Below are 25,508 nucleotides of genomic sequence, written 5' to 3'. Positions count from 1 at the left end.
CCCAATGATCGTTTATGACGTGGCAAAAGAAAAAAATAAATGATACAGACCCCTCTCTCGTCTCAGGAATACAATAAATGTAGGATCTCCTCTGTCGCATAACAAACATTGGAGGTTTGTCAATTATTTTTTAGTTCATGCTCAGCTCTGTATTTTTTGTCACGGAAAGTAATAATTAACAAAAGGTTTGGTTAAGATGAAAATTTATTGTTCCTATGTGTGGAACTGCAGTTTTCTTGAAGATTGTTTAAAATATATATAATATATGTCTTGTGTTAATAAAATCAGTGTTTTGCTTTCGAGACTGATTTTGATATTAAAGACAACAGTTACATAATATCAGCAAAAGAAAAACCTTTATCAATGTATGAATATCAAGATATTAATTAATAAGTACATTCATGAAAAATTAATGTTGAAATCCTTAGAAAAATTGAGATACAGATTTCTTTGAACATGTACAACATATTTTGAACTTAGTTGTCTTCTTTCTTGGGATTGAGGAGTTCTAATACTTGTATGACATGTGTATTACCCTTTAATGTCTACATATGGTTATGTATACCTTTTCTAAAACAAATTTGTTGAAAGTTTCTTACCACATGGTCACATTCAAATTAATTTTTTTTAATTAATATCCAATAAATCCTGTCAAAATTTGCTTGACGCAAAGGTATGCCATACCAAGATAAATTTTTGATTTCAATTTTTGAAATCTTGACCTTCATGATAGCTCAGTTCATGATCGGCAAGTTGTTAGTATTATAGCCGCTACTGATCAAAGTCGATACAAAAAAAAAGAAAGTAGCAACTGTTCTTTCACCATGATGGCATTGATTAATTGATTGTATATTGTTTAACGCCCCTCTTGAGAATGTTTTACTCATATGGAGACGTCACCGTATGCCGGTGAAGGGCTTCAAATTTTGTCCTCTACTCGGCACTCAGGGCCATTAATCAGTGAGGGATCTTTATCGTACCAACGCCTGCCGCTGAGAAGGAGCGCATTGAAGATAAATATGCAGGCCTTTCGGAGGAGACCTTACAAATCGAGGTCCCGTGTCAAGTAGGCGTTGGCACCATAAAAAACCCCGCTGCTCAATGGCCATGAGTGTCGAATAAAGGTCTCAGTTTGAACGCCCTTTCCAGTGTATAGTGATGTCATAAAAATATTCAAATTAAACGTATAACATACAATCAATCAATACATCAAAATCATTGTTTTGTTATCGGTTGCTTAGTTATTTGTTCTATATTTTTGCTTCATAAAAATGTAGAATACCAAGTTTAGACATATCCTAAGCTCTGATTATTTAAAACAAAAGCCAGGATTATTCTGTCGTATCAAGTAAAAGGTTTATAACCTATTTTTATGATACAGATACCAAACAAATTTTGTCTTAAAATTTGATTTTTATGAAAACTCAAATCTTTAAAATATTGTTCCGATTGACCTTAACCTTGGATCTGAACAATAGATGCAGGGACTTCAATAGAGTGCGAAGATAATACAATGATGTTAAAACAATGTCCCTAGAAAAGATGAAATCTTTATAGAACAGAAACTCTTTTATACTCGGGATCCTGAACAATGAACGATGGAGACATTTGCAAGTCGGTAGAGTCTATATTAACTATAATTAAGCTTAAAGTTTTCCTCATAGGCGTCAAACATATTTGATATTTAACATTTAGCCATACACCATACAGCTGTTCTTGTACCTAAACTATGCATGGACTTTGGGTTTATCATAAAATCTAAAACATAAATTGTGAAAGGTCTAGCACTCCTTAGATCCATGCCCATAATTTGCCTGTTTGATTCTATAACAATGACGAAGACTTTTAAGTACATCATTCTTTTTTTTATGAAAGTAAAACATCTCTTTCTGAGCAATAACTCAAACAGAAGACTTCATGGTTTATATCGTTTTCTGTGTTGATTTAAAGTCATTTAGGGTATTTTTTAAAAATATATTTTATCTAAAGTTCTTATTTGATCTTCTTGACTGATCTTCTTTTAACATTTTATATAAAGCCCTGTATTACACGGTTTGAAAGAAGTATATGTTACATATCTTATACCATATACCCAATATAATTATACATTTGCTTTTGTTTACATAAGTGCCAACCACTGCTTTGTCAAAGATAACTGAGTTTTGAATGACGATCACAACACTTTGTGTTAAAACTGCTTAAAGTCATATAAATTTTTGTTACAGAATTTGGCTACCTGCATAATAAACCAATAAATAATCAGAATGACACAACAGGAATATGTAAGATGATTCACAAGGGAAGTTTCTTGTCCTAATAATAGTATCTGAAACTTTTCATCTCTTGGGAAAATGGACTCCATTAGACATTCCCATACGTAAGTATGCATACTAACAATACAACTTAAAACTTTCCAAAATAATGTATTAAGAAATTGTAAACCTTCTGTGATGTTAAAAATTCTACCTTTCTGCAGCCATCCTTACTGAACTATAAAAAGTGTCCTCACTACAAATTCCATTTTTATGTAAATTTGAATGAAAAATTAAAAACTACGCGGTTGAACTTGCTCATTTTCTGAAAGAAGCATGACTCGGGTTCTTATTTTAATTTTTATGACAAGTTAGTTTGTAGCATCTGTCCTTAAAGTGTTTAACCTAAGAGTTACAATATAAGTGCTAAAAAAACAAGCTATTTGTACAATGCGCATTAACTAACAGTTGGCTTTGCAATTTTTGAATCATAATATAAAATTTCTTATTTAGAATATACTTCTCAAATAATCGTTAATAAAATCAATTTAACGAGTAAAATGCTTTAAACAATGGCTTGAAGTAATGCTCGAGTCTTTTATAACTTAAGGACAGATGATACAAACAATTTTTTTCTTTGAAAAAGATTAAATATCATGTCACAAGTTCAGAAAAGTGGATGGTTCTTAGAATTTTTTCTCCGAAGAACTGGATAATGTAATAGATTTGGAAAATATTAGTAATATTTCAATAAAAAAATGAATATAGACAAATCCCATTCAGTAAAGGTTTACAGGTTAAAATAAATTTCAGAATATGTTATCCTGGCGTTAAACGTGTAATATAAACCTTAGAAAAATATACCAGGCCAGGTGAATTTTTAGAGGAAGATCAAACTTACAAAAAAATGGCAATATCACATAGGCTGATTTTAACCATTTAGCTTTTCCTAATAAAATTCACCTGGCTCGGTATATTTTTCTTAAGTTTATACAGTGAAACCTGTCTAATCCGACATGCACTGGGAGACAAATTTTGTGTCGGAAAAGACAGGGTGTCGGATTGCACAGTGTAAAAAACAAGGAAAATACTAAAATGGGAAAGAAGTTTAACGTCGGAATTCACGGTGTGTCGGATTATTCAGGTGTCGGATTAGACAGTTTTCACTGTATTACACTTCTAGCGCCAAGATAACATATTCTGAAATTTATTTTAACCTGTAAACGTTTACTGAATGTGATTTGTCTATATTTGTGTTTTCATTGAAATATTACTAATATTTTCCAGGTCTTTTTCATATTCCAGTTCTTCGGAGAAAAAAAATCTAAGAACCATCAACTTTTCTAAACTTGTGACTTGATATTTAATCTTTTTCAAAGAAAAAGTTTGTTTGTATCATCTGTCCTTAAAGAACACTCAAGAAAGAGTACTTTTTTGTGGAAAATGTTTTGGCTTAAAGCTTAAATTATCTCTTCTGGACCGTCCTCAGCAACTGCTTTTATAGAAACCTGTCATCTAGATTAACATTGTACTTATAATTTTACTTGATCCAAATCCAATACTCGCAAGCTACTGGAAATCATTGCGAGCTATATCCATTCGTGAGATATTGGTTTTCTCTAATATTCCTCTTGCTTAATATTTTACAGAAGGTGTTAAAGTGAAGTAAAATATATTTATCATTTTTTTCTTTTATCAGTAATGGCATGGTGGACATAAAGAATATGTCAGCATTTATGTTTCTCAGACTGTGCCTCGATGTTGGGACGTCATTAGAAATTGGAGCCAGGAGAGACGTGATGGATCTAGTAAATATACTGTCAAATCAAATGAGAAAAAATTCTGACATCACAATGAGAAGTGGAAGTCAAAGAGAAGGATTTAGACTAATGTAGATTCAGATTTAGACGAAATGTGCTGGCCAAATAGATACCGTGTGATCTGGGACGAACATGAGTCTCAATATTATAACAATAGCAGCAAGGAACTGATACTCTGTGATTGTTCCGAGAGCCCTCCAGGATTCACTTTGTTATATTTACTCTCACCAACATTACATAATGAAATCCAGGGTGCATGTTTTAGAATGAAAAATAGATATTATATATCTAGTTCTAAACACAGACAAATCAAGTGCTCATCGGAGTCTCAGAGCTCTTATCTTCACGGTCCTTGTGTGAGTAGATATCATGGAATACTAGGATATGATCTTGCCCACTGCTTTGCATCAGACATTTGGCCTCCATCTGCCTCCTCATGGATAGACAGAAGTCATTCATGGCCCCCGCCTCATATTGTCGATGACATAGTGAAAAGTGGATGTCATTTTGTGGCAATTGGACATAAACTAGGAAGACATGAAAACAATGAATGGAGAATTTCCTTCTCTTTGGCAGAACAAAAACTTGTTTATGCAATGAACCATCCCCAGTTCTTAACATATGGATTACTCAAATTATTTCTAAATAGGGTAATTAACAAAGGATTAGACGATGGTGATAAATTACTGTGTTCCTATCACATGAAGACAGCAGTTTTCTGGGCAATTCAACAAAATATGATGCCCCAATGGTGTCCGCATACTCTCCTATACTGTTCTTGGGTTTGTTTTAAACTCATCCTCAAATGGGTGTATGAAGGGGTCTGTCCAAACTTTTTCATTCCCAGTAACAACATGTTTCTCAGTAATATTCATGGTGAAGCCCAAAATAGTTTATTTATTAAACTGCATACGCTGTATAAGATGGGTATCCAATCCATGATGGAGACTCTTACGATTTTGTCCTGCAATGGATGCATAGATTTCATGCGTGATCCAGACATTTACTTTTGTGCAGAGGAGGATGCCCAGTTTTCTGAGGTTGACTTTGATCTCACGTTATTTAGAGAAGTAGATACGTCCAGAGGCTCACTATCAGCCTCAAACGTACATGGATGTATACAGAATTTGCGTATAATAGAACAGACGATGTCTTTACCCCTAACACAGAATCAAATCATTATGCGTCAGAGTCTTACAAACTCTATCCTACAGAATCTGGCTTTTATAATACATATCAATACTTACCCACAAGAAAACAAATCAACATACAGGGCTGACAAAATTTCCTGTCATATCCTGAAATATGCAGCGAAGTTTGGTTGTATTTCTGATATGTTGTACGTAGCCTTGTATTATTACAAAACACTTAGATATATGGAAGCTTTATCTATAATAGACGTGATAAAAGTCACGCTAGCACAGCCATATGTGATGCACAATTCTCTTTATGTAGATGAGGAGATGTATATGACCGCTTTAGGGGGTCAGTCCTGGTCAACAAAAATGAAAAAAGCTGTAGCATGGGATATAAAACTTAACAATAACATTCTTTACATCAGTGAATTGATACCAGAACAACAGTCTAGTCTACAAAACCATGTGCCTTGCTTATATATTCCACCCTTTGTAATGTTATACATGCTAGAATTTTTTTGCTGCACACATGTAGACTTAATCAGAGCACAACATGCTTTAGATGATTTGCAAGCTTTAATTCACTATGATCGGGTAGAGTTTATTCGTCCAATCGTGAAAAACTTAGCATGGCAGATATTAGGGATTTGTCAACAGATGACAGGAAACCATCAGAGTGCTTTATACTCATACCAACAATCTCTAAGAGAAGATCAACTTCATAGCATACAGGCTGCTACAGAAATGAGAATGCAAACACTTTGGCAATAGAATCTTTAAACAACTACACAGCATAAAGACTATCACACAAAAGAGAATGCATGACAGCTGTCAACGTTATTACTACACTAGTAAAATAATATCGAACATTTAAAGAAGAAGAAGAAGTCACTTGATTGATTTTTATTCTCATAGTGAATTATAGAGAAAGAAAACTTTCAGCTTGATATAGATAATGATCATTGTTTTTTTTTAAGACCAAGCTTTTGCTTTAAAGTAAAGCTAAATATAATATAATCATTGTAAGCAATAAATGTTTTTCTTTAGGTTTTTTCTTTCACAACCTTCTTGCAAGATTTCTTAACATATCCTTTTTATATAGTATAGAAAATTCTAATGAAAGGGTATATTGCAAATACTTTCCTTTTCTCTATGTTAATATTTTACCTGATGATGTTTCAGGAATATGACAATGTGAACAAAAGATAAATAAAATTGATTAAATCTTGAGGGTAGCTTATCAAAAAACTCTAAAACATAATTTTAGTATAACGAGCAAAGAGTGATATATGGTAAGTGTCTCAATTGGCCCCTTAAAATGGATATCTTAATTTTACTTTATATATAGCTTTAATTTGTACAGCTATATATGCGACCTTTATTGGTCATTTTCATTTTGATCGAAATGCCGTTATTTTAGAAATACTGTATACAGGGAAATTTTCGCCCCCGTTTTATTTTCGCCCCTTTCGTCCTACCTTCATTTGCGCGAATTTAAAACGGGGCGAATTCAAAGAATACAGTATAATTTCTTAAACAAAACTATGACTGGGCGAATTTAAAACAGGGCAAAATTGTTTGCAAGAGTGAAAGGGCGAAAATAAGACGGGGCGAAAATAACCCTGTATACAGTATGACATCATAAAAGTCACGTTTTCCCGCCATTTTAGCATATTTTGTATAAAACTGCTTATTTTCAAGCAGTTTTTCTTTCAGAAAATATAGAGCGCAGCCTAGAACAAGATTTAAATTTTTACCAAAGATGTATCTATTCAATACTAATTAGTGACAGAAAAATTATGTATGTTCTACACTGCACTCTATGTTTCCAATAAGCAAAAACACCAAGAAAAAGGCATATTTTTGGCTTTTTTGTTAGATAGCAAAAATAGCATCATTTCTCATGTCATTTACAGCTAGTGAGTGCATATAAATGTGAAAAATATATTGGAAATATTTCTAATATAATCTCTTCTACAAAATAAATATAAATAAAACATATCTGAATGTCATTATAAATTGTTGATTTTTAGGGGGCCAAAATTGGCTCTTATCATATATACTCCTTCAAAGAAATGTGTTGCCCCACTTTTGGTGTCTTTGTGGGTGAGATGACATTAAATGTGGTATATTGTGTTAGATATGATTGCCCAATCATATTTCATTAAAAAGGTAAACTGACAGGCGAATAAAATTTATTATCCTGCAAAAGCAGGGACAACAATACACGTGACACCAATCTTTTGTTTAGGTTAATCTTAACTATTTCTTGAAAAGAGGATAAATCGTCACATATATTACAAAAACTAATTTTATGTTCATAATGAATACTAATTTTGCAAAATTCCATTTCCTTTCATTTATATTTACTCTACTTGACTTTCATAAAACACTCAAGTACAAATTAGACTTTTCCGGTTTTTTTTTTTTTTTTTACAAATAAAATTTTATGTTCCATAAAATATTTTATATGCAATCTTTTTTACATTGTTTGACAAAGATGAAATTACAGTTGTTCTCGACTTATTGTTTTGACATCGGGATCGAACTCCTGTTAAGATCGGGTTCAGCGTGATCGGCCATTATATTTGACTGTGGAAACACGAGGTTGTGATTAAATTTTTAAACAGCAGAAACACAAGGATATCGATTTCATCGATTTAATATACAGTTATATTTTGCTGTGACACTATCTAAGGTGCGTAATTATTTGAACCTTTGATTCATTGTCTGAATGTATAAGTCGGCATGGAGGCGGCAAGTACTGATGATCCAAAACCGCGCACAGTGGTGGTGATAGGTCATTCCTTCATCAGGAGACTCGGAATTTTGATGCAGAATGAACCAGATTTTGATAACTTACGACTATATAAAGATAAATTTAAAGTGTTAATTAGAGCCAGGGGCGCCCTCAAGACACAAGATCTAGCCAACTCTCGAGAATTGCTGGACTTTCAGGGCATACATATTGAGGGCGCCATTTGTTTTATGCAAATTGGCGGGAATGATTTGTCAAATCCACAAGCAACGCCAAACAAGGTCGCTCGGAATATTATGTCGTTAGCGCAATTCTTACTGTTAACTAACAAATTTTCCTTTGTAATAATTGGACAGTTATTACGCAGACATCCATCCAAAGTAGGGGACCACTATAATTTTAAAGTGATTGACACTAATAAACTCCTGCATGATCAGTGCCACCGATCTACCAGCAACATTTTGTTCTGGCACCATCACGGCTTCTGGGATCCAGAAATGAAATTCTTGGCCAGCGATGGGGTCCACCTCAAAGACAGCAGTCACGATCACCGGGTCATGAGGAAATACCTCCAGAGCATTAAGAGTGCTGTCCTCCATGCCTCCCATCTGCCAGGGTGGGAGAATAAGGATAAGTAAAACATGCACATATGTTGATAAATGACTGTGCATGTGATGGAAATTTTGCAATATGTTTCTGCTATATTTTTCAATATATAAATATGATATTGGCAATTGCTTGAATGCTTATTTAATTTCAATGTAAACCTCGACATGTTTCTGCACATTATGTCGCCTGATTTATTGTCATGCGGTCAGTGTCAGTATCGGTCAGAATTGGGGAATCTTCAGTTGATTCCTTGTGAATCGTCAATGATTCCACCATATGTTTATGAAGGCTCCAGTTTGTTTTTCTTAATCCTCCCAATATCTGATGAAGGTTGGGAAGATCTGTTTGTTTATTTAAAAAAAGGAGTTTGTTTTTCTTAATCATCCCAATATCTAATGAAGGTTGGGAAGATCTGTTTATTTATTTATAAAGTGGTTGCCTTCCAATGTTTTTTATGCATATGACGGTGACAGCTTAATTTTCTTTACCTTCCCGATATATAATGAAGGTCGGGAGGAATTTATTTATTTATAACATAAGAGAGTTGGCTGTCATTGTCACTATGATGTTAAATGCAGCTAGGTTTGTTTTTTCTAGTGCATTTCCATTGTTAGTGGAATGAGCACAGGTTTTTTGTTTTTGTTTTTCCTTTTTATGAGCTGCAACTTATGATGAATTTTGATTTGACCAGGATACTGACCTGTTTTCAAGCTGACAATTATTATGTGATATGATTGGCTCAAATGCCTTATGAACAATCTATTTACAAATGACAAAGATGGAAAATATGTTACATGTTGGTGCATAACATGTGCTTATAGCTGAATGGCTAACATTATTAATACTTTGATCATGATTATATTAACACCTATGGCAATTACAACTGCTCAGACTTATTGTAGAAAATATGCTACCAAAAAAGAGGATGAAACTACGCAGCCAACCAGCTCAGGCACCCCTTGTAGAGTCGGCATTGGGCAACGCAGTTGATGCCAGTTCATCAGCTACTCAAGCGAGCTGCACCAACAACCCTCCAATTGACTATGACCAGCTTGCAGCAGCAATTCTTAGACAACAACAGGCTTTGACACCAAGCAGTGCTTCCTCAAATAATATCGTTTCTCAGGCTACTCCCTCTACTTCACAGGCTGTACCCTCTGCATCAAGTACCTCTTCTAGCGATCCAAGTAGTCTAAATTTGGTAAACACCCTGCAACAGTTATTTTCAGGTTCAGGTGAGTCAGTGGCAGATACATTAAATGGTAACAGCACACATTCTACCCCATTATCAGTTGACAATGGTATTCCTTTGGGTGCTAACGTTCCAGTTCGCATAAAAAATAAAATCTGGAATGATCAATTCATTGACCTCAAATGTCTACTTCCAAATTACAAAGACCAAAACATATCAATTCAAATAGAAAATAATGCTATTCAATTAAATCCTCAGTCAACAAAACAGTCAGTGATGTCACTTCATCAGTGGACATCAGCATTTTTGATATTCATGTCAATTTACACCGAGAAGTCTCCCCAAGAACATGCCAATCTACTAAAATACTGTTTCACTGTTAGGGAAATTGGGAGTTCTAATGGGGATGGGGCCTGGAGATACTACGATGAAAACTTTCGGAAACTCCGACAATCAAATAAGATACCTTGGCAACTTCCCATTACTGAATATATGGTGAAAGCTTGCACTTTAACTCGTTCATTTCGCTCCTCCCAGTACCTTTTCAATCAGTCAAAAACAAAACAGTGGGAGTTGGCCTGCTTCAGCTACAACAACGGTAAACCTTGTAAAACCTCACCATGTAAATACATGCACATCTGCCAACACTGCGGCGAGCAGCATCCCAAAAAGAAATGTAACAAATGGGTCCGAAACAATCCTATCAGGAAACCAAACAATACCAACAACAATAAAACATGAAGTTCTTTGTCAGGAATTGCAAGGTTATGACAGGGTCTTACTTGATTTTCTTGTTGATGGATTTAAATTTGGTTTTAAACTGGGCTGCAGTGAATTTCTGCCAACCTCTGTTAAGAGCAATCACTCATCTGTTAGGAGAAGTCCATTGGTAGTTAACAATAAGTTGAATAAGGAATTGGGGCTCAATCGTATTTCAGGTCCTCATGTACTTAAACCCTTTGAAAATTTCATTTGTTCGCCATTAGGGCTGGTGCCTAAGAAGCTACCCGGAGAATTTAGAATCATACACGATCTATCCTTTCCAGAGGGTAATTCAGTAAATGAACACATTTCGCGAGAAAATGCGGTTGTGCATTATGATTCTATTGAAAATGTAATACAGCTAATTAAGAAATTTGGGAAAGGGGCACTTATGGCTAAGTTAGACATAGAAGATGGGTTTAGAAACATCCCAATACACCCTTCAGACTATCATTTTTTAGGTTTTCTTTGGAACAATCAATATTATTATGATAAATGTTTACCAATGGGCGCCAGTTCATCGTGTCAGTTGTTCGAGAGGTTAAGCACAGCTTTGCAATGGATTATGTTAAATAAATATCAGGCCTCTGGTATGTCTCATCTTATTGATGATTTTTTTTTCATTGGACCAGCTTTATCTCAAAAATGTCTCTCTGATGTTAGAAATTTTGAAAGTTTATGTTCGAGAGTAGGAGTCCCTCTTAAAGAATCCAAAACTGTATTACCAACAACTTGTTTAACCATTTATGGAATTGAGGTAGATTCTGTTCTCATGCAAAGTAGACTCCCAGAAGACAAACTCACTAATATGAGACAATTGTTGGAAAAGACAGTCCATAGAAAAAAAAATTCAGTTAAGAGAGTTGCAGTCTTTGATAGGTGTTCTCAGTTTTGCCTGTCAAGTAGTCACACCTGGTCGTGCATTTTTGAGACGGTTAATAGATCTGACTCGTCGTGTGTCCAAACCAAATCATTATATAAAGTTAACTACTGACGAACGTGCGGACATTAAAGCATGGCAACTTTTTATCAATCATTTCAACGGCAAGTCAATATTTCATCAGGATGAGTGGTTGTCTTCACAGAAGTTACATATATATACAGATGCATCTGGTGCCTTGGGTTATGCAGCTGTATATGGTTCAAAATGGTTTGCACAAGCTTGGCTAGATATTCATACAGATTATCACATTTCTGTTAAAGAGCTGTTTCCTATCGTTCTGTTGGTAGAAATTTGGGGACCTTATTTAAGCGATCAAAAAATTCTCTTTTTCACTGATAATATAGCAGTTGTTGAGGTTATTAATAAACAGTCATGCAGAGACAAAATATTGATGAAACTTGTACGCCGATTAGTTGTTGCAGCAATGAAATATAACATACTATTTAAAGCAAAACACATTCCAGGGAAACACAATGTACTTGCAGATTACCTTTCCCGCTTTAAATTCCAGGAAGCCAAGAAATTTGCCCCTTGGTTGGACCTCAAGCCAACAGCAGTACCAGAACATTTGATTTACATCTAAGCCAACCAAGTCGGCAGTTACTTCAGGCATCACTGTCTTTATCGTCTAAGCAGTTATACCTTCGAAGTTGGAATTTGTTAAAGAAATTTTGTGACACTCATAGTATACCCTTTTCTCTCCCATTTGCAGAAGGAATTATTTGCAATTTTATTGGTGAATTATTCACTGAGGGTTTAAGCCCATCCACCATCACTTCACATGTTTCGGCAATTAGTTTCGTTCATAAGATTTTTGACTTTCATGACCCTACCCACTCTTTTATAGTGAGAAAAGTTATCAAAGGAGCCCAAAACCTAGCAAGAACTGTTGACACTAGACTTCCAATTACAAAACCCATTCTTATCAAATTATTATCTGCCTTAGATCACACTGTTCAAGAAGCAGACTCAAGAACTCTGCTGTCAGCAATTTTCCTTCTTGCCTTTCATGCCTTTATGCGGTTAGGTGAACTTGTTCCTAGAAACAAAACATTTAACTCAAAAGTAATTCAAAGACAAGACATAATGTTCAATGACGATAATTCAGTTCAGATCACACTCAGGTATTCAAAAACTATGAATGATAGGCAGCCAATAATAATTACTCTGACAGCTAATAATTTAAAATGTCAATTCTGTCCAGTTCATGCCTTAAAAGCATACATTGCTGAACATAAACACACATCAGGTCCTTTATTCACATTTAAATCTGGCGAACCAGTTCCGCACAACTTTGTGACATCTCATTTGAAACATGCCATAAATTTTATTGGTTTGAATTCATCACTTTACCTCGGTCATAGTTTTCGCATTGGTGCTGCCACAGAGGCAGCTAAGAACGGTTTATCTGAAAATGTAATTCAACAACTGGGTCGTTGGCACTCAAATGCAAGCAGACGTTACATTAGAATAAATGCTTTCAAGTTCTAAATTTCAACCCTTTATGAGAATTTCAAACTAAATGATCCCCTCATACAGGTACTGCCACCGACTATCAAAAGAGAAGTTAGCATGTGGTTTTTTCTCTTCAGAACGTAAATAGGATCTGATTAAAAATTTTTAGCGTCAAGTCCAAAATTAAGCATATAAATTAATTACGAGGTCAGACTATGGTTGCTCAGACAGATTACAAAATTTTAAAATTTGGAATTACTAAGGTCAGCATATGGTTGCCTATATAAAACAGTAATTCGGTTAGAAATTTGGCAGGTATTATTTTGAAAAGTGTTAGCTCATTTACGAGATCACAATTTACCCCCCAATTTTGCCCCCAAAGTACAAGCTATCTACAGGAGGTCAGCATACGGTTGCTCATATAGCTTATGGAAATTGTAATTCAGCCTTAAATTGGGTGTTGAGACTGTGCGTGAAGTCAGCGAAATTGCGAGCTAATATACATGGAGACAGCGTACGATTGCCCACAAAGAAACTGTATAAAGTGAACTGGTATTTCAGCCTCGAACGGGTACGTGAGACTTGTATTTGGAGATCAGCATGTATTTATAGTAAAATTACAAGCTCAGCAGAAGTTTTTTTTTGCATAAATTTGTGTATGAGATAAGCATATGGTTGGTTATAAAAAACTGTACATGGTAGTTGGAGCTTAGCAAGGTTTTTGTTTGAAACTTATACATAAAGTCAGCCTGGTTGTAAAAATGATTGTAAAAATCAGTCATGAGACTGAGTTTTGTTTTTAAATATTGTTCACGAGGCAGCAGTTGCTCCTTCTTTTTCTAATTTAACTTTGTTTCATTCATATAATTGGCAAACTTTGCTTTTAAATATGTTACTCTTATAGATATAACTTTATGATTATGTTAAATATGGTCTTATGCTTGGGTTAAGTAAGTCCATGCAGGTACATGTTTTTTCAATCTATAACAAAATTATGAAATGCCCTTTCCTTGGGTGGCGCGGCATGCCTCATGCAAGCATTAGGCATGCTGTGTGGCCTCTTGTTTTACGCCACCTTCTTGTTACACAAACTTGGTCATCATTATATAACAATAGCTGGGATAAGCAATAAGTCGCAATATATTATATCTAAGTTGAAACTATTCATTATTTGTCCTTATCCCAGCTATAATTTATAAGATTATATGTAATATTGTATATTTATGTGCTTTTGTTCACTTGCGTCATTTATCTAGTTAATAAATGACATGTTTTCACTCAACTCAGTTCTCATGTTTTCTCTAGTGGGTAAAGCAACAAGAACAAGCTGCGGAAAGGCATTTCACATTACGGGATTTATTATTACTAGTGGAAAAGTTGTGAATATAAATAAAATTTTATGTTCCATAAAATATTTTATATGCAATCTTTTTTACATTGTTTGACAAAGATGAAATTACAGTTGTTCTCGACTTATTGTTTTGACATCGGGATCGAACTCCTGTTAAGATCGGGTTCAGCGTGATCGGCCATTATATTTGACTGTGGAAACACGAGGTTGTGATTAAATTTCCGCCACCTCCCCTCCTCCTCCCAATTTTTAACATCATTTGAAATGGAAAATTCTAATTGTTTCAATTTTTGTGATATAGATTTTTCTTTATTGTACAAAAATTAGCATATAACATGCCTTGTGGCCTCTTGTTTTACGCCACCTTCTTGTTACACAAACTTGGTCATCATTATATAACAATAGCTGGGATAAGCAATAAGTCGCAATATATTATATCTAAGTTGAAACTATTCATTATTTGTCCTTATCCCAGCTATAATTTATAAGATTATATGTAATATTGTATATTTATGTGCTTTTGTTCACTTGCGTCATTTATCTAGTTAATAAATGACATGTTTTCACTCAACTCAGTTCTCATGTTTTCTCTAGTGGGTAAAGCAACAAGAACAAGCTGCGGAAAGGCATTTCACATTACGGGATTTATTATTATTACTAGTGGAAAAGTTGTGAACTCTCCCTCTGTACAATTTTTTTTTCTTTTAATATTTCACACATGGATGAGGCATAAGTGTGATTAGTTGCCTCGAAAACCATTCAATTAACTCCTTGAACATAAAAATGACCCCTCGAAAAAGCAGCTGGAACAAGCTGTAGAGAGGATAAAAAAAACAGGACTTACGTGAGTTTTCCGGATCCAAACGGATATTTACGGTAATCATTTTTGATATTGTGTGTGTCATTAAAACCATAGCGCTCTCCCTCTGTACGATTAGTTGCCTCGAAATAGAAATAAAAATGACCCTCGAAAGCAGCTGATGGACCCGTCCCTATGGAAGGTGTGTGTCCCTGGATGAAAACGAAATAATACATGTACATGTATATATACTGGTTTTCACGGTCATCCGGGAATTTTGGGTCCCTCATGTTTTGAAGAACTTTGTATAATATCTTGTTTTATTTTCATTTCAATTTTTTATGCAAAAAAAAGAAACAGGAATTTTTTTTTTAATTCCATGATTATAATCGTTGTTTATTCTATAAAACTTCAATCTATGACCTCTATAGATTTTGTTCAATTCCTAAAAGTATTAGATTTCAGAGAATAACAGGTGTCAGAAATCAAATCTACTTTTATGGCTAACATGAAAGTAAAAATATTTCAGTTTTTCCCAGGTCGAAAATATCATATTACTTCGTCCTCCATATTGTATGCATGCGCAGAAAAATTGAAAAAGTTACCATGGTTACTATAATCTCAAGTACCAAAGACTGAAAGTAGGTTGACATAAAACTTTTATATGATCTTTTTAAAAAGTAATTAGAACACATTTCTCTGCTTTGCATGACCCAGTTGACTGTTGTTTACAAGTTCGAGCTAAAAAATAAGTGGCGTTATCTTGACTTACACACAAACAACAAAACGGTACAACCTTTGTTTTCTTGGCACTTATATTGTGCAGCCCTTTCTTGCTTTACAGTACAGTTTAGTTGTTTTATCTTCGCTTAACTCATTCTTTTCATAAATCTTCACAGTATGGTGCAAATGTCTCAAAAGAAACACATGAACTTGACTCATAATATATGTACCTTTAAGTTAGGTATTTAATCTAAATGACACATTTTAGGGATGATCTAATCATGAGGTTGACAATTTTTAAACAACGAATTCATAAGGGATAATCGTAACAGTATAGCTCAGTCGACAGTGCACTCGTTCCGTGATGGGAAGGTCGTGATTTTGAATCTCGGCCGCAACTGACCTAAGTCGATAAAAATAGGTAGCACCTGTTCCTTCGTCAAGCGTTTTTAACTTAGAAATAAAAGTTGTGGTCCGTCTAATGAGATTTCAAAAAACAGAAGCCCCGTGTAACTGCAGGAGTTAGCATGATAAAGGTCTCTCACTGTTCATTGATAGCCTAGAGTGATGAGTAAAGGACATGATCAAAAATTGAAGCAATTTACCGGTATACATGTAAAGTAACAACTTTACTTGATTGCAAAAAAAAAAAAAAAAAAAAAAAATTATTAAAATTTAAAAAAAAAATTAAACCTATCAATCATAAAGGATGGGTATCATTGACACGTTTTAGGTTTAGATTTACATAAGCGATAGAAATCAATGACCCATTTCAGGTATGACATATTCATAAAAGATATCAGTGGCACATTTCAGGTTGGACCTATTCATGGAAGAAAGATGCTATTGAGACATATCAGGCACGATCTATTTATGAAGAGGGGTATAACACAGACACCTGGAAATCCCGTTAGTAGAATTAGAAGCCTAGGGGGAGTAAGCATTCCCTGTTGACTAGGTAGACGGAATATTCCTTAATCAAATTCTGTATATGACAAGCGTTTGAAACAAACGCCCCAATTAAGAGTTGTATTTCCTGACAAGGTTATTTCAACGAGCAGATAGAACTAGACGAGACAACTGTTCTGGTATCAACACATCTTTGGCCATCATTTACAAGATTAAGTCTATGAAAATCGATGAAACCACAAAAATGTGCTTGAGAAATTTTTAACCTTCACAGTTTAGTCCGGGGTACCCTGTTTGAAACAAACATCTGTATGGCTTTGATCGGAAGGGAGAATTAACACATCTGACTGCATTTTGACAAGGGTTGCTCGAACATGCAGTTTTTACTCCTGTATTTAATTACACGTTAAAATATATTGCATTATAAGTAGTATCGTTTATTTCAATGTTAAGAATGTATGTTGTGTGAAATTTTTTATCGTAATCATAAATATCAATAAACGATTGTTTAATATGAAAAAAGTTGGAAACCGGATTGTGTCTGTCTTTGCATGCATTTTATACAGGTTGAGAAATCAGAGTCACTCCCTTACACATGTGAGCAGCTGCTTAGGCTCCAAGACCATAAAACTTAGAATAGACTTAAGTCAAAATTCAGATTTTGAATATTTCAATAATTATTAAAAGGACATGCCTTAAAACTTTTCAAGTTTGTTAGATATTTGAATATACCTTGAAAATTTTGTTTCATTTTGAATTTTTTTTTAAAGTTACACTGATATGAAATTTTGACTTAAGTCTATTCTCAGTTTATGGTCTCGGAGCCTGGTCTGGAAGGACCCTCCGATATTGAAGATTTACTCCGCATGGTGCGTTTCCTTACTGGCATAGCCACAGCTCTCAGATTAGTTCGACACAATGTCATTCAGGAATCTGTCATCCTCAAAGTTCAGTAGTGGAGGTATAGAAAGGTTTATTTTAGACTGGAGTCAATAATCTGGATGACCCGGTTATGGTAATGATAGCATTACGTGAAAGAATCATGACTGAAAAAATCTTCACATGGATGTACGATCATTTGTCATTTAGAATTTAATTTTTTATTAATAGTGATGAATTTAATATAGTGAATATATTTCCCAGGATAATATTTTCCCTTTCATTTTCCCTACAACTATATGCAAGTTATCAGATACCTTGTGCAGTTTAAAGAGGACTTTTAATCTCTACAGATGCCGCTTACTGCGAAAATTGTTCATACATCTTTTTTAAGTAAGATGAGGACTGATATGAAGATAACGAACGGTATTCAATATCAAGTCCATAAAACGATACAAAATAGGAGCAGAGCAAACACAGTAATATGCTTGTTTGAAAAAAAGTACTGAAACCAAATTATCTTTTCTTCTTCTTTGTAAATTCCGAATCCCCAAATATTATCAGACCTGTATATAAAAATAACAGCATGTAAAGATTGATTATTTATTTCTTTTCTTCCATAGCATTTCAATCTAGTTGATGTTGATAAAGAAGGTTACAACTAATTTTTTGGTTTTTTGCACACAAAATGAAACTTATCTCCACAAGGATAATCATGCCATCCTTTGTATCCAGCAACGAGAGAAACACAATGTTCCGTGTTCTTGTCAGGCTGGCCTTTATCCCAGTGGTTGTAGGCTTCCTGAACACTGTTTCCGTTAGAAATATAAACGAAATTATCGTTCTCATGCAGATCTGTGACACCTATCCATATGTTTTTAATGCCTGAAATAAAACACAATGCTTGTTAAAATGTGGAGGTTGAAAGTTTTGGCGATGTAGCGGTAATGTTGACATTTGAGGTAGTTCTGTACATTGAAAGATTTAAAATTTAATCTACTTATCTGAATTACATCCTTTCATTTGTTTGTATCATTACCACAAATGGATCAGTGCATCTTATATTGCCATTTCAAGATCAATAGAGGGACATAAATTTAAGTACACGTTAATTTTTTTTCAACATGTTTTAATCAATTCAAATGACATAATTTTGTTTCATAGTTTTGCATTACAAATGAATAATTCAGCACTGTCATTTTCCATATTCTTGTCAAGACATATTATGCAGTAAGCTTCATCTTGAAAAGCATAAAGCTTCACCAAGACAAATCAAAAGCGGAACATAAATGATCACTTACTTCTTTGGACAAAGAAGTTTTAATTAAGTATTTAGAAAACTAGAAAAAAAAATTGAGAAGAATATTTCTACATAAAAATGATAAAGTAAAACATGTACATACATCCATATTATAACAAGGCTAGAACACTTTAGGTCCTACCACATATTTTCATGCAAGCATACAAAGAGCGATATATGGTAAGTGTATCAATTGGCCCCTTAGAATGAATATCTTAATTTTACTTTATATATATAGCTTTAATTTGTACAGCTATATATGCGACCTTTATTGGTAACTTTCATTTGGATCAAAATGCCGTTATTTTAGAAATATGACATCATAAAATTCACGTTTTCCCGCCATTTTAGCATATTTTGTATAAAACTGCTTATTTTCAAGCAGTTTTTCTTCCAGAAAATATAAAGCGCAGTCTAGAACAAGCTTTATATTTTTACCAAAGGTGTATCTATCCAATACTAATTACTGTAAACCAACTTTTATTTTATCTGGAGGCTACGAGGTATTTCAATGACAGAAGCTAGGAATTTATCTGGAGAGGGCAATTTATTTCAGCCGCCAGAAAAATATGTGGAAGCCGCAAGATCTTTTTTCTTAAATATCATCCAAAGGCTTCTTACATACATGTACATGTTGTAACGTTAAAAGATATACTATCAAAGAAAAATTGTGTAAATACCTCTAACCACACTTTGAAGAAGCACCCATCTTTCCTCTGCAATTGTACTTGGTTCAACTAGAGCTGAACTCACTCCATAGCAACTTGGCTGAAACGGTAATTTAAATTTCAAAAAAATGTGAAGTATTAATACGAATCTCTCTCTTAACATGAATGTGATAAAGTTCTTATTCTTACTTTATAACATCTTATAAAATCTGCAATTAGCAACGGAACATGATTGTAACAATTGAAATCTAAGGGATTGTGTAAGCAGACACATTTGCAACTTTTATCTCGAAAATTCTTGTCTTGATAAATGCTCTTGATTATTTCTCATTAGTTAATTCCTTACGAGGCATTTTCGCTATAACATCACATTATGCAATTTAAACATTTTTTTAATTTAAAATTTGAATGTAGCAGTATGATATATCTACAAAACATGTACACTGATATTGAATCTCTTATTCAAACCATCACATATCAAGCACCTTTCACAACTGTAGGTGATTTTAAATGAGATTTTACTTCACTTGCAGAGGTATCAGCAAGTATAATTTTTATTAAGATTTTATAGAGTTGAGGCAGAAAACAATGTCAAAAAGTAACGGATAATTTTGTCTGACGTTTATATTTACACAGTAAGTGAAATGAATGTAAACTGTTACTTTAGCAATTACACCGGTTTCTGAAACTTTATAAAATTATTGATGATATTATCTACAACAAAGATGATCAATAAGCATCAGATATTACATGAAATAGATATTTACCGAATATTTTTATACGATAAATGTTCTGAAAAAATCAAATTGACTTCAAGTAGTAATTAAAGTAAAATGTATTCTAAGGAAAACAATTTTTAAAATAAAAGACTAATTCATTCAAAGTTACTTTCTCACAAAAAAATTATGAAAAACAACATGATTATTGAATTCAATAAAAGTGGGCAGTTTGACCTAGCTTCAAATCGATGTGCCTTTAAAATTTCAAAACGTCTAAAGTGATCAATTGCACATTAAATCGAAATTAGCTTAAAAATATATATCCTAAGCATGATTTACTATCCTTTTTTATTATGAAACAAAGTGATTTTACACATGCACTACATGTACTTATTAATTATGTAGCCAAGTTAAAAAAAAAGCTTATTAGTACAGTGGTATATATAAAGAACTCGGTATTAGTACAGTGGTATATATAAATACGGTAATCTCAGAAGACCGAAAACTAATTTGAAGATCAACACGAGTCCCAAACAAGGTACATAGGGATACATACTCGTACATAAAGTATAAAAGAAAATTCGGAACTAAATTTCAATCAGTTGCTAGTAGCCGTTCCGGTCCTAAATTGACGGGGATCTACAGAGCAAGTATATTTGGAGGAGGTGCTTATTTTCCTCTGACTTCAAATAACCAGAAAATATGTGATTTATGTAATTCTATTTATAGAATTAATACAAAAACTCACAACTGCATCCTTAAATGTTCTTGTTGCTTTCGAAAAGTAGTAGCAATGGTCTTCATATGGAACCCATCCAGCCTCACAAACTGCAAATAGTAAGCAATATAGTGAAGTGAATGATAAAAATTAAACTGCTTCAGCACAATACATAATGTGAAAAGAGAGTTATTATATACTGAATTTCAACAACATAATATGTTAGAAAAATACTATATTGACCTGCACATGACCTTCCATTATATACAATTATGGACTCTCTCGGTAATGAATATTTTTTTCCAGCAAAATATCAAAATTGACCGAGGCGAAGATATCCAGATTACAATTAGAACACCATTGTTTTTAACAACATTGAAATGTTTAAAATATTCTCCTGCAGTGGACTTGCTTAACAATTTAGAACTGGCGTTGGCTTTTGCAACTTCTGTTTTGAACATTCTTTGAGATTTGATTGTGACTTATTAAGGATGCTGATGCACGTGCGCTGACTTTGATTATTGTAAAAAAAAAATTAAAACGTAATTATCAATAAAGGGAAAGTGTATGTTAAAAAGCTTACCTTGTTTAGAGTTTGTGAGGGTTGACAAGCCAAATATTATACCTAACGATAATAGCAATTTCGTTTGCATAGTGACCGAAACGTGCCGTATGATTGTACGCGGTAAGAGTGCTTTGAATAACTGTGGGGTGAATGCATTGCTTATATATGTAAATGTTACTCATATTTTTTTTCCAAAAATGTTAAAAATAGTCTCCTAACAACAGCTGTTTATACAGTGTAACAATTCTACTCTTTATGCAAATAGAAAAACAACCTTTAAAAACAAATACTATGATAAAGATATTTCACAAATATGGAGTAAAACTTCCTGGTGGTGAAATCATTAATTTTACCCAATACAAATTCAACACATTTTCTTGTCCCCTTTTTTAAGAAAAGTAATCTGAATTAATAATAACAAAGCGAAATACACAGCACTTACTTAAAAATTAGATTGTCCGCCTTTACGAGGGGTGATCAAAAAGTTCGCAAACTAATTGAATAACTTTTAAAATATTTTTCAAAGTGAGATTTTGAGTTTATTCTTTTTCAAAGTAGGCCCCTCTAGCTTTTATACACTTTTCCCATCTGTCTGCCCATGCGCGAAACACGTGATCCTAGCCATTACGTGACATGACCCTTAGCACCTTGTTCACAGCAGTACCAAGATCTTCCCGGGACTCATATTTTTCTCCCCGTAGGTTATCTTTCAAAACTGGAAATAGCCAGAAGTCACAAATTGCCAAATCTGGGCTGTAGGGGGGATAAATTAGGTTTTCTATATCCAGTGTTTCCATGGTGTCCATCACAACCCGACTTTTATGGCTAGGTGCGTTACATGTTTTATGGTGCAGCAAGAATCCAGATCTTATCAGATCTGGGCGCTTTCTCTTTACTGCTCTCATCAAATCTGATTTGATAACCAGTGCATAGTAGACCCCAGTAACTGAAGTTTTGGGTGGTACCATGTGATTTAGAATTATACCGTTGATGTCACAGAAAACTATGAGCATAACCTTCCCTGCTGACTTGGTTACGCGTGCTTTTATTGGTGATGGCGAGGAAGGATGCTTCCAAATTGAACTTTGTTGTTTACTTTCTGGCTCATAGAAATGTACCCAAGTTTCATCACATGTGATGATTCTATTCATGAAATAATTTTGTTCTTTTTCATATCTAATGACGTAGGACCGGCACGCATTCACTCTCACCCGCATTTGCTCTGGCAGAAGGAGGCGAGGGACCCATCTCGCACAAACTCGCCGCATGTTAAACTTACTCGTTAAATCTCTTGAACTGTTCCATAAGACATGCTAAGATCATTAGCTATTTCCCTAATCGTAACTCTTCGATCTTTCATTACATACTAGTATTGTTCAACCTCAGACACGTTTATCTCGGTACTTACTGATAAAAATTCAGCGGAAACCCAGATCTATCATCATCTTTCACCGTCTCCCTTCCCTCAACAAAACGTTTCATCCACTTACTTATTATACCTTTTGAAAGCCCACATTCCCCATAAACTTTATGTAAATCATCGTATATTTCCGTGATGGATTTACCTAGTTTTACATAAAATTTTATTATAGTTCTTTGTTCAAGTACGATTGACTCATCCATTCTCGTCACAGTCGCCTCTACATTGACGTCATTTTAACATCATGACGTCATAATTATGACGCACATTTCAACATGAGTCATACTGCATAAAGCACATGTTTAGGGCTATATTTGTGAAAAATTTCATTCTTGTCAGAACTGTAGTTAGGTAGATAGAGAATTAGTTTGCGAACTTTTTAATCACCCCTCGTAATTTTAAATTTTCAGTAAAAAAATACAGTTTTTCAATATGTCGATTTTTTTGCTTGCTTTAACAATATCGAACACATATTAATATGGCTATTTACAACGATAATATTTTCTATTTAGTCTTGCACGCGATATGGCAGACACATGGTTTACAAGGAAACATGTTGTATTGAGATCATCTATGAATTCAAATAATGCGAGAGTGTTGTCAAGTTAAAATTCATTGAGGTTTGTAAAAAGTGTTATTATCCTATATAGAATTTTTCTATATTATTGTTAAGATAATATTTATAAGAATATATTTAATGCAGTTAGAATACATGTAGAATTTATTAAATTATTTTCAAGAGTTCACTGAATTGAAGCATTTGTTACAAGCTTAATACGTCTAGTGGTTATTTCCTTACAGCTTACTTTGATCCGTTCACTGCATACCCTTGCATTATATCAGATCAATGTATGAGGAACATTACATTACCATTCATTGTACTTGTAATCAAATATATATAGTAGCATCAGTTACTACATAATGTACGGAAAATATAGGAAAATATCATAAGAAAGACAACGCTTTCAACTTAATATATAGTCTTCTGAATAGGTGATAAAGATATATTACATAAATTATACTTTTCTTTTGTTGTGAAATATTTAGAAATTTTTCGTACTGAGACCATATGCTCTTGCATATCAAATCAACTGAGTGATACAGTCCCAGTATTTAGGTGATAAGGGTACCGGTATATTGCTACAAAAGTAAGGGAAGTTGATGATTGAACAGTTGAAGAAAGATATAGAGATAACGAAGAGTATTCAATATCAAAGTCCATAAAACAAAACAAAATAGGAGCAGAACAAACGCGGACCTCCGAAACATCCGAAGTGGGACCAAGTTCCATTAAGTCATAACGTTTATCATAACTCTTTGTTGTTAGGTTTCCATTAACATCTTTTTTCTAATAAGATATCTACATATGAAAAAAATGCGTCAGTCTTTCTGATATATTTTATTTCAAGGTCAATGGGATATATTGCGTCGACATATGAACGGATACAATTATTGTTAATTGATAATGCGACGTCTATATCTTAAAATGTCAAGTTGAGAGCCACATCAAGTATTTATCTTCTCATGTATACGTTTTTGATTACATTCTGCTTCATATAAATACAAAATAGGTCTGCTTATAACGGGGCACAACTGGTACCCATGGAAATTTCTATAGATTGTTGGTCTGCTCATAACGGTGTGCCATTGTACTCATGAGAATTCTTTCCAACAGATTACTAGAAGACCTGGTCTCCGAAAATCCATACATACTGTCAATCAGAAACTCAAGCATTTTTTTTATATCAACACCAGAATATTTGTGTGTACAATCAGAATTATTTTGAACAAAAATATTCTGCAAATGAGCAGTGATATTGTTAGTTAAAAAACAGCTGTCAGTGATGTTAAAAAGTAGTAATCTTTGATAATTTGATTTAAATAAATTAAGAGATTTCAATTTCCCAAAGGTTCCTAGAAGTTTTTGCGTATCCACATCTGATTTACACTACTTCTCAAATATATTGTTGCACATTTCTTCTGAAGTTTCTCCTTCACTGCTATCAATATTTTAGTGAGAAATAAAGAAAGAGGCTTGTTAGAACATAAAATGGAACCAGTTATGCACATTGTGTGTAAAGATTTCTAATGGAATTTCGGAATCCAATATACGTATGATAGTTCAAATTCATTTAGATCGTTAGAAATATTATAAATCTTCAAAACTGACATAGATCAGTGAGCAGAAGCATTGTTTTTCTATCTCTAGTTACATGTAATAAATTTTACCAGTAGAAAAAAACGCATGTTGCACTACGAAAAAGCGTTTCAGTCTATGAACATATCATTTATTCCCTTAAGTATGATTGTACTATAAGCACATTTGTAGTTACGTTTTCAAAATATACAGAACTGAACAAAAAATAAATTATACCACATTTAAGTTACAACCAAGTACCATGCCAGATTTATAATGGCGAGTTATGAGGTGAGGGAGCTACGAGGTTGTAATTTACACTTGAAATTCGCTAGCCTATAAAAAAAATCCCCTTCTAGTCATGAACGTCTTTCCTGTTTCCAAAAATATTTG

The 25,508-nt window shown here is 33.7% G+C and overlaps 4 protein-coding genes across 5 annotated transcripts; 3 read left to right on the top strand and 1 right to left on the bottom strand.

Annotated features, from left to right (window-relative positions):
- The first annotated feature begins 2,130 nt into the window (after window positions 1-2,130).
- On the top strand, window positions 2,131-6,066 carry LOC134251955 (uncharacterized). Its single transcript, XM_062734370.1, has 2 exons — window positions 2,131-2,377; window positions 3,952-6,066. The coding sequence occupies exon 2, from the start codon at window positions 4,165-4,167 to the stop codon at window positions 5,977-5,979; it is 1,815 nt and encodes a 604-aa protein (XP_062590354.1). The 5' UTR covers window positions 2,131-2,377; window positions 3,952-4,164; the 3' UTR covers window positions 5,980-6,066.
- Window positions 6,067-7,649: 1,583 nt separating this feature from the next.
- LOC134251958 (uncharacterized) lies at window positions 7,650-14,917 on the top strand. Of its 2 annotated transcripts, XM_062734374.1 has the most exons (3): window positions 7,650-7,906; window positions 9,478-9,810; window positions 11,984-14,917. In XM_062734374.1, the coding sequence occupies exons 2-3, from the start codon at window positions 9,483-9,485 to the stop codon at window positions 12,961-12,963; spliced, it is 1,308 nt and encodes a 435-aa protein (XP_062590358.1). In that variant the 5' UTR covers window positions 7,650-7,906; window positions 9,478-9,482; the 3' UTR covers window positions 12,964-14,917. The 2 variants fall into 2 exon arrangements, with proteins under 2 accessions (XP_062590358.1, XP_062590359.1); XM_062734375.1 differs by having other exon boundaries at window positions 9,478-14,917.
- Window positions 7,957-8,604, top strand: LOC134251959 (uncharacterized). Its single transcript, XM_062734376.1, has one exon. The coding sequence runs from the start codon at window positions 7,957-7,959 to the stop codon at window positions 8,602-8,604; it is 648 nt and encodes a 215-aa protein (XP_062590360.1).
- A 3,275-nt stretch (window positions 14,918-18,192) lies between the features above and the next one.
- On the bottom strand, window positions 18,193-21,671 carry LOC134251956 (collectin-12-like). Its single transcript, XM_062734371.1, has 4 exons — window positions 21,577-21,671; window positions 21,024-21,103; window positions 19,569-19,656; window positions 18,193-18,473 (listed from the first exon to the last, which is right to left on the bottom strand). The coding sequence occupies exons 1-4, from the start codon at window positions 21,644-21,646 to the stop codon at window positions 18,250-18,252; spliced, it is 462 nt and encodes a 153-aa protein (XP_062590355.1). The 5' UTR covers window positions 21,647-21,671; the 3' UTR covers window positions 18,193-18,249.
- Window positions 21,672-25,508: the final 3,837 nt, after the last annotated feature.

Source organism: Saccostrea cucullata, unplaced genomic scaffold (assembly GCF_032062105.1).
Source record: "Saccostrea cucullata isolate Sc308-1 unplaced genomic scaffold, CSIRO_AGI_Scuc_v1 ctg5872, whole genome shotgun sequence".
Classification (NCBI taxonomy): Eukaryota; Metazoa; Mollusca; class Bivalvia; order Ostreida; family Ostreidae; genus Saccostrea; species Saccostrea cuccullata.
This window is presented reverse-complemented; position numbering and strand designations above follow the sequence as displayed.

What these genes read in the sequence shown, in the direction of transcription:
- LOC134251955 (XM_062734370.1), top strand. Translation starts at nt 4,165, where the DNA reads ATGTGCTGGCCAAATAGATACCGTGTGATCTGGGACGAACATGAGTCT.
- LOC134251956 (XM_062734371.1), bottom strand. Translation starts at nt 21,646, where the DNA reads ATGCAAACGAAATTGCTATTATCGTTAGGTATAATATTTGGCTTGTCA. An exon ending in CCTCACAAACTCTAAACAAG is followed by an intron (nt 21,104 to 21,576) that starts GTAAGCTTTTTA and finishes TACTATTTGCAG; the next exon opens with TTTGTGAGGCTGGATGGGTT. An exon ending in GAACATTTAAGGATGCAGTT is followed by an intron (nt 19,657 to 21,023) that starts GTGAGTTTTTGT and finishes TTACCGTTTCAG; the next exon opens with CCAAGTTGCTATGGAGTGAG.
- LOC134251958 (XM_062734374.1), top strand. Translation starts at nt 9,483, where the DNA reads ATGCTACCAAAAAAGAGGATGAAACTACGCAGCCAACCAGCTCAGGCA. An exon ending in ACAGTTATTTTCAGGTTCAG is followed by an intron (nt 9,811 to 11,983) that starts GTGAGTCAGTGG and finishes TTTAAATTCCAG; the next exon opens with GAAGCCAAGAAATTTGCCCC.
- LOC134251959 (XM_062734376.1), top strand. Translation starts at nt 7,957, where the DNA reads ATGGAGGCGGCAAGTACTGATGATCCAAAACCGCGCACAGTGGTGGTG.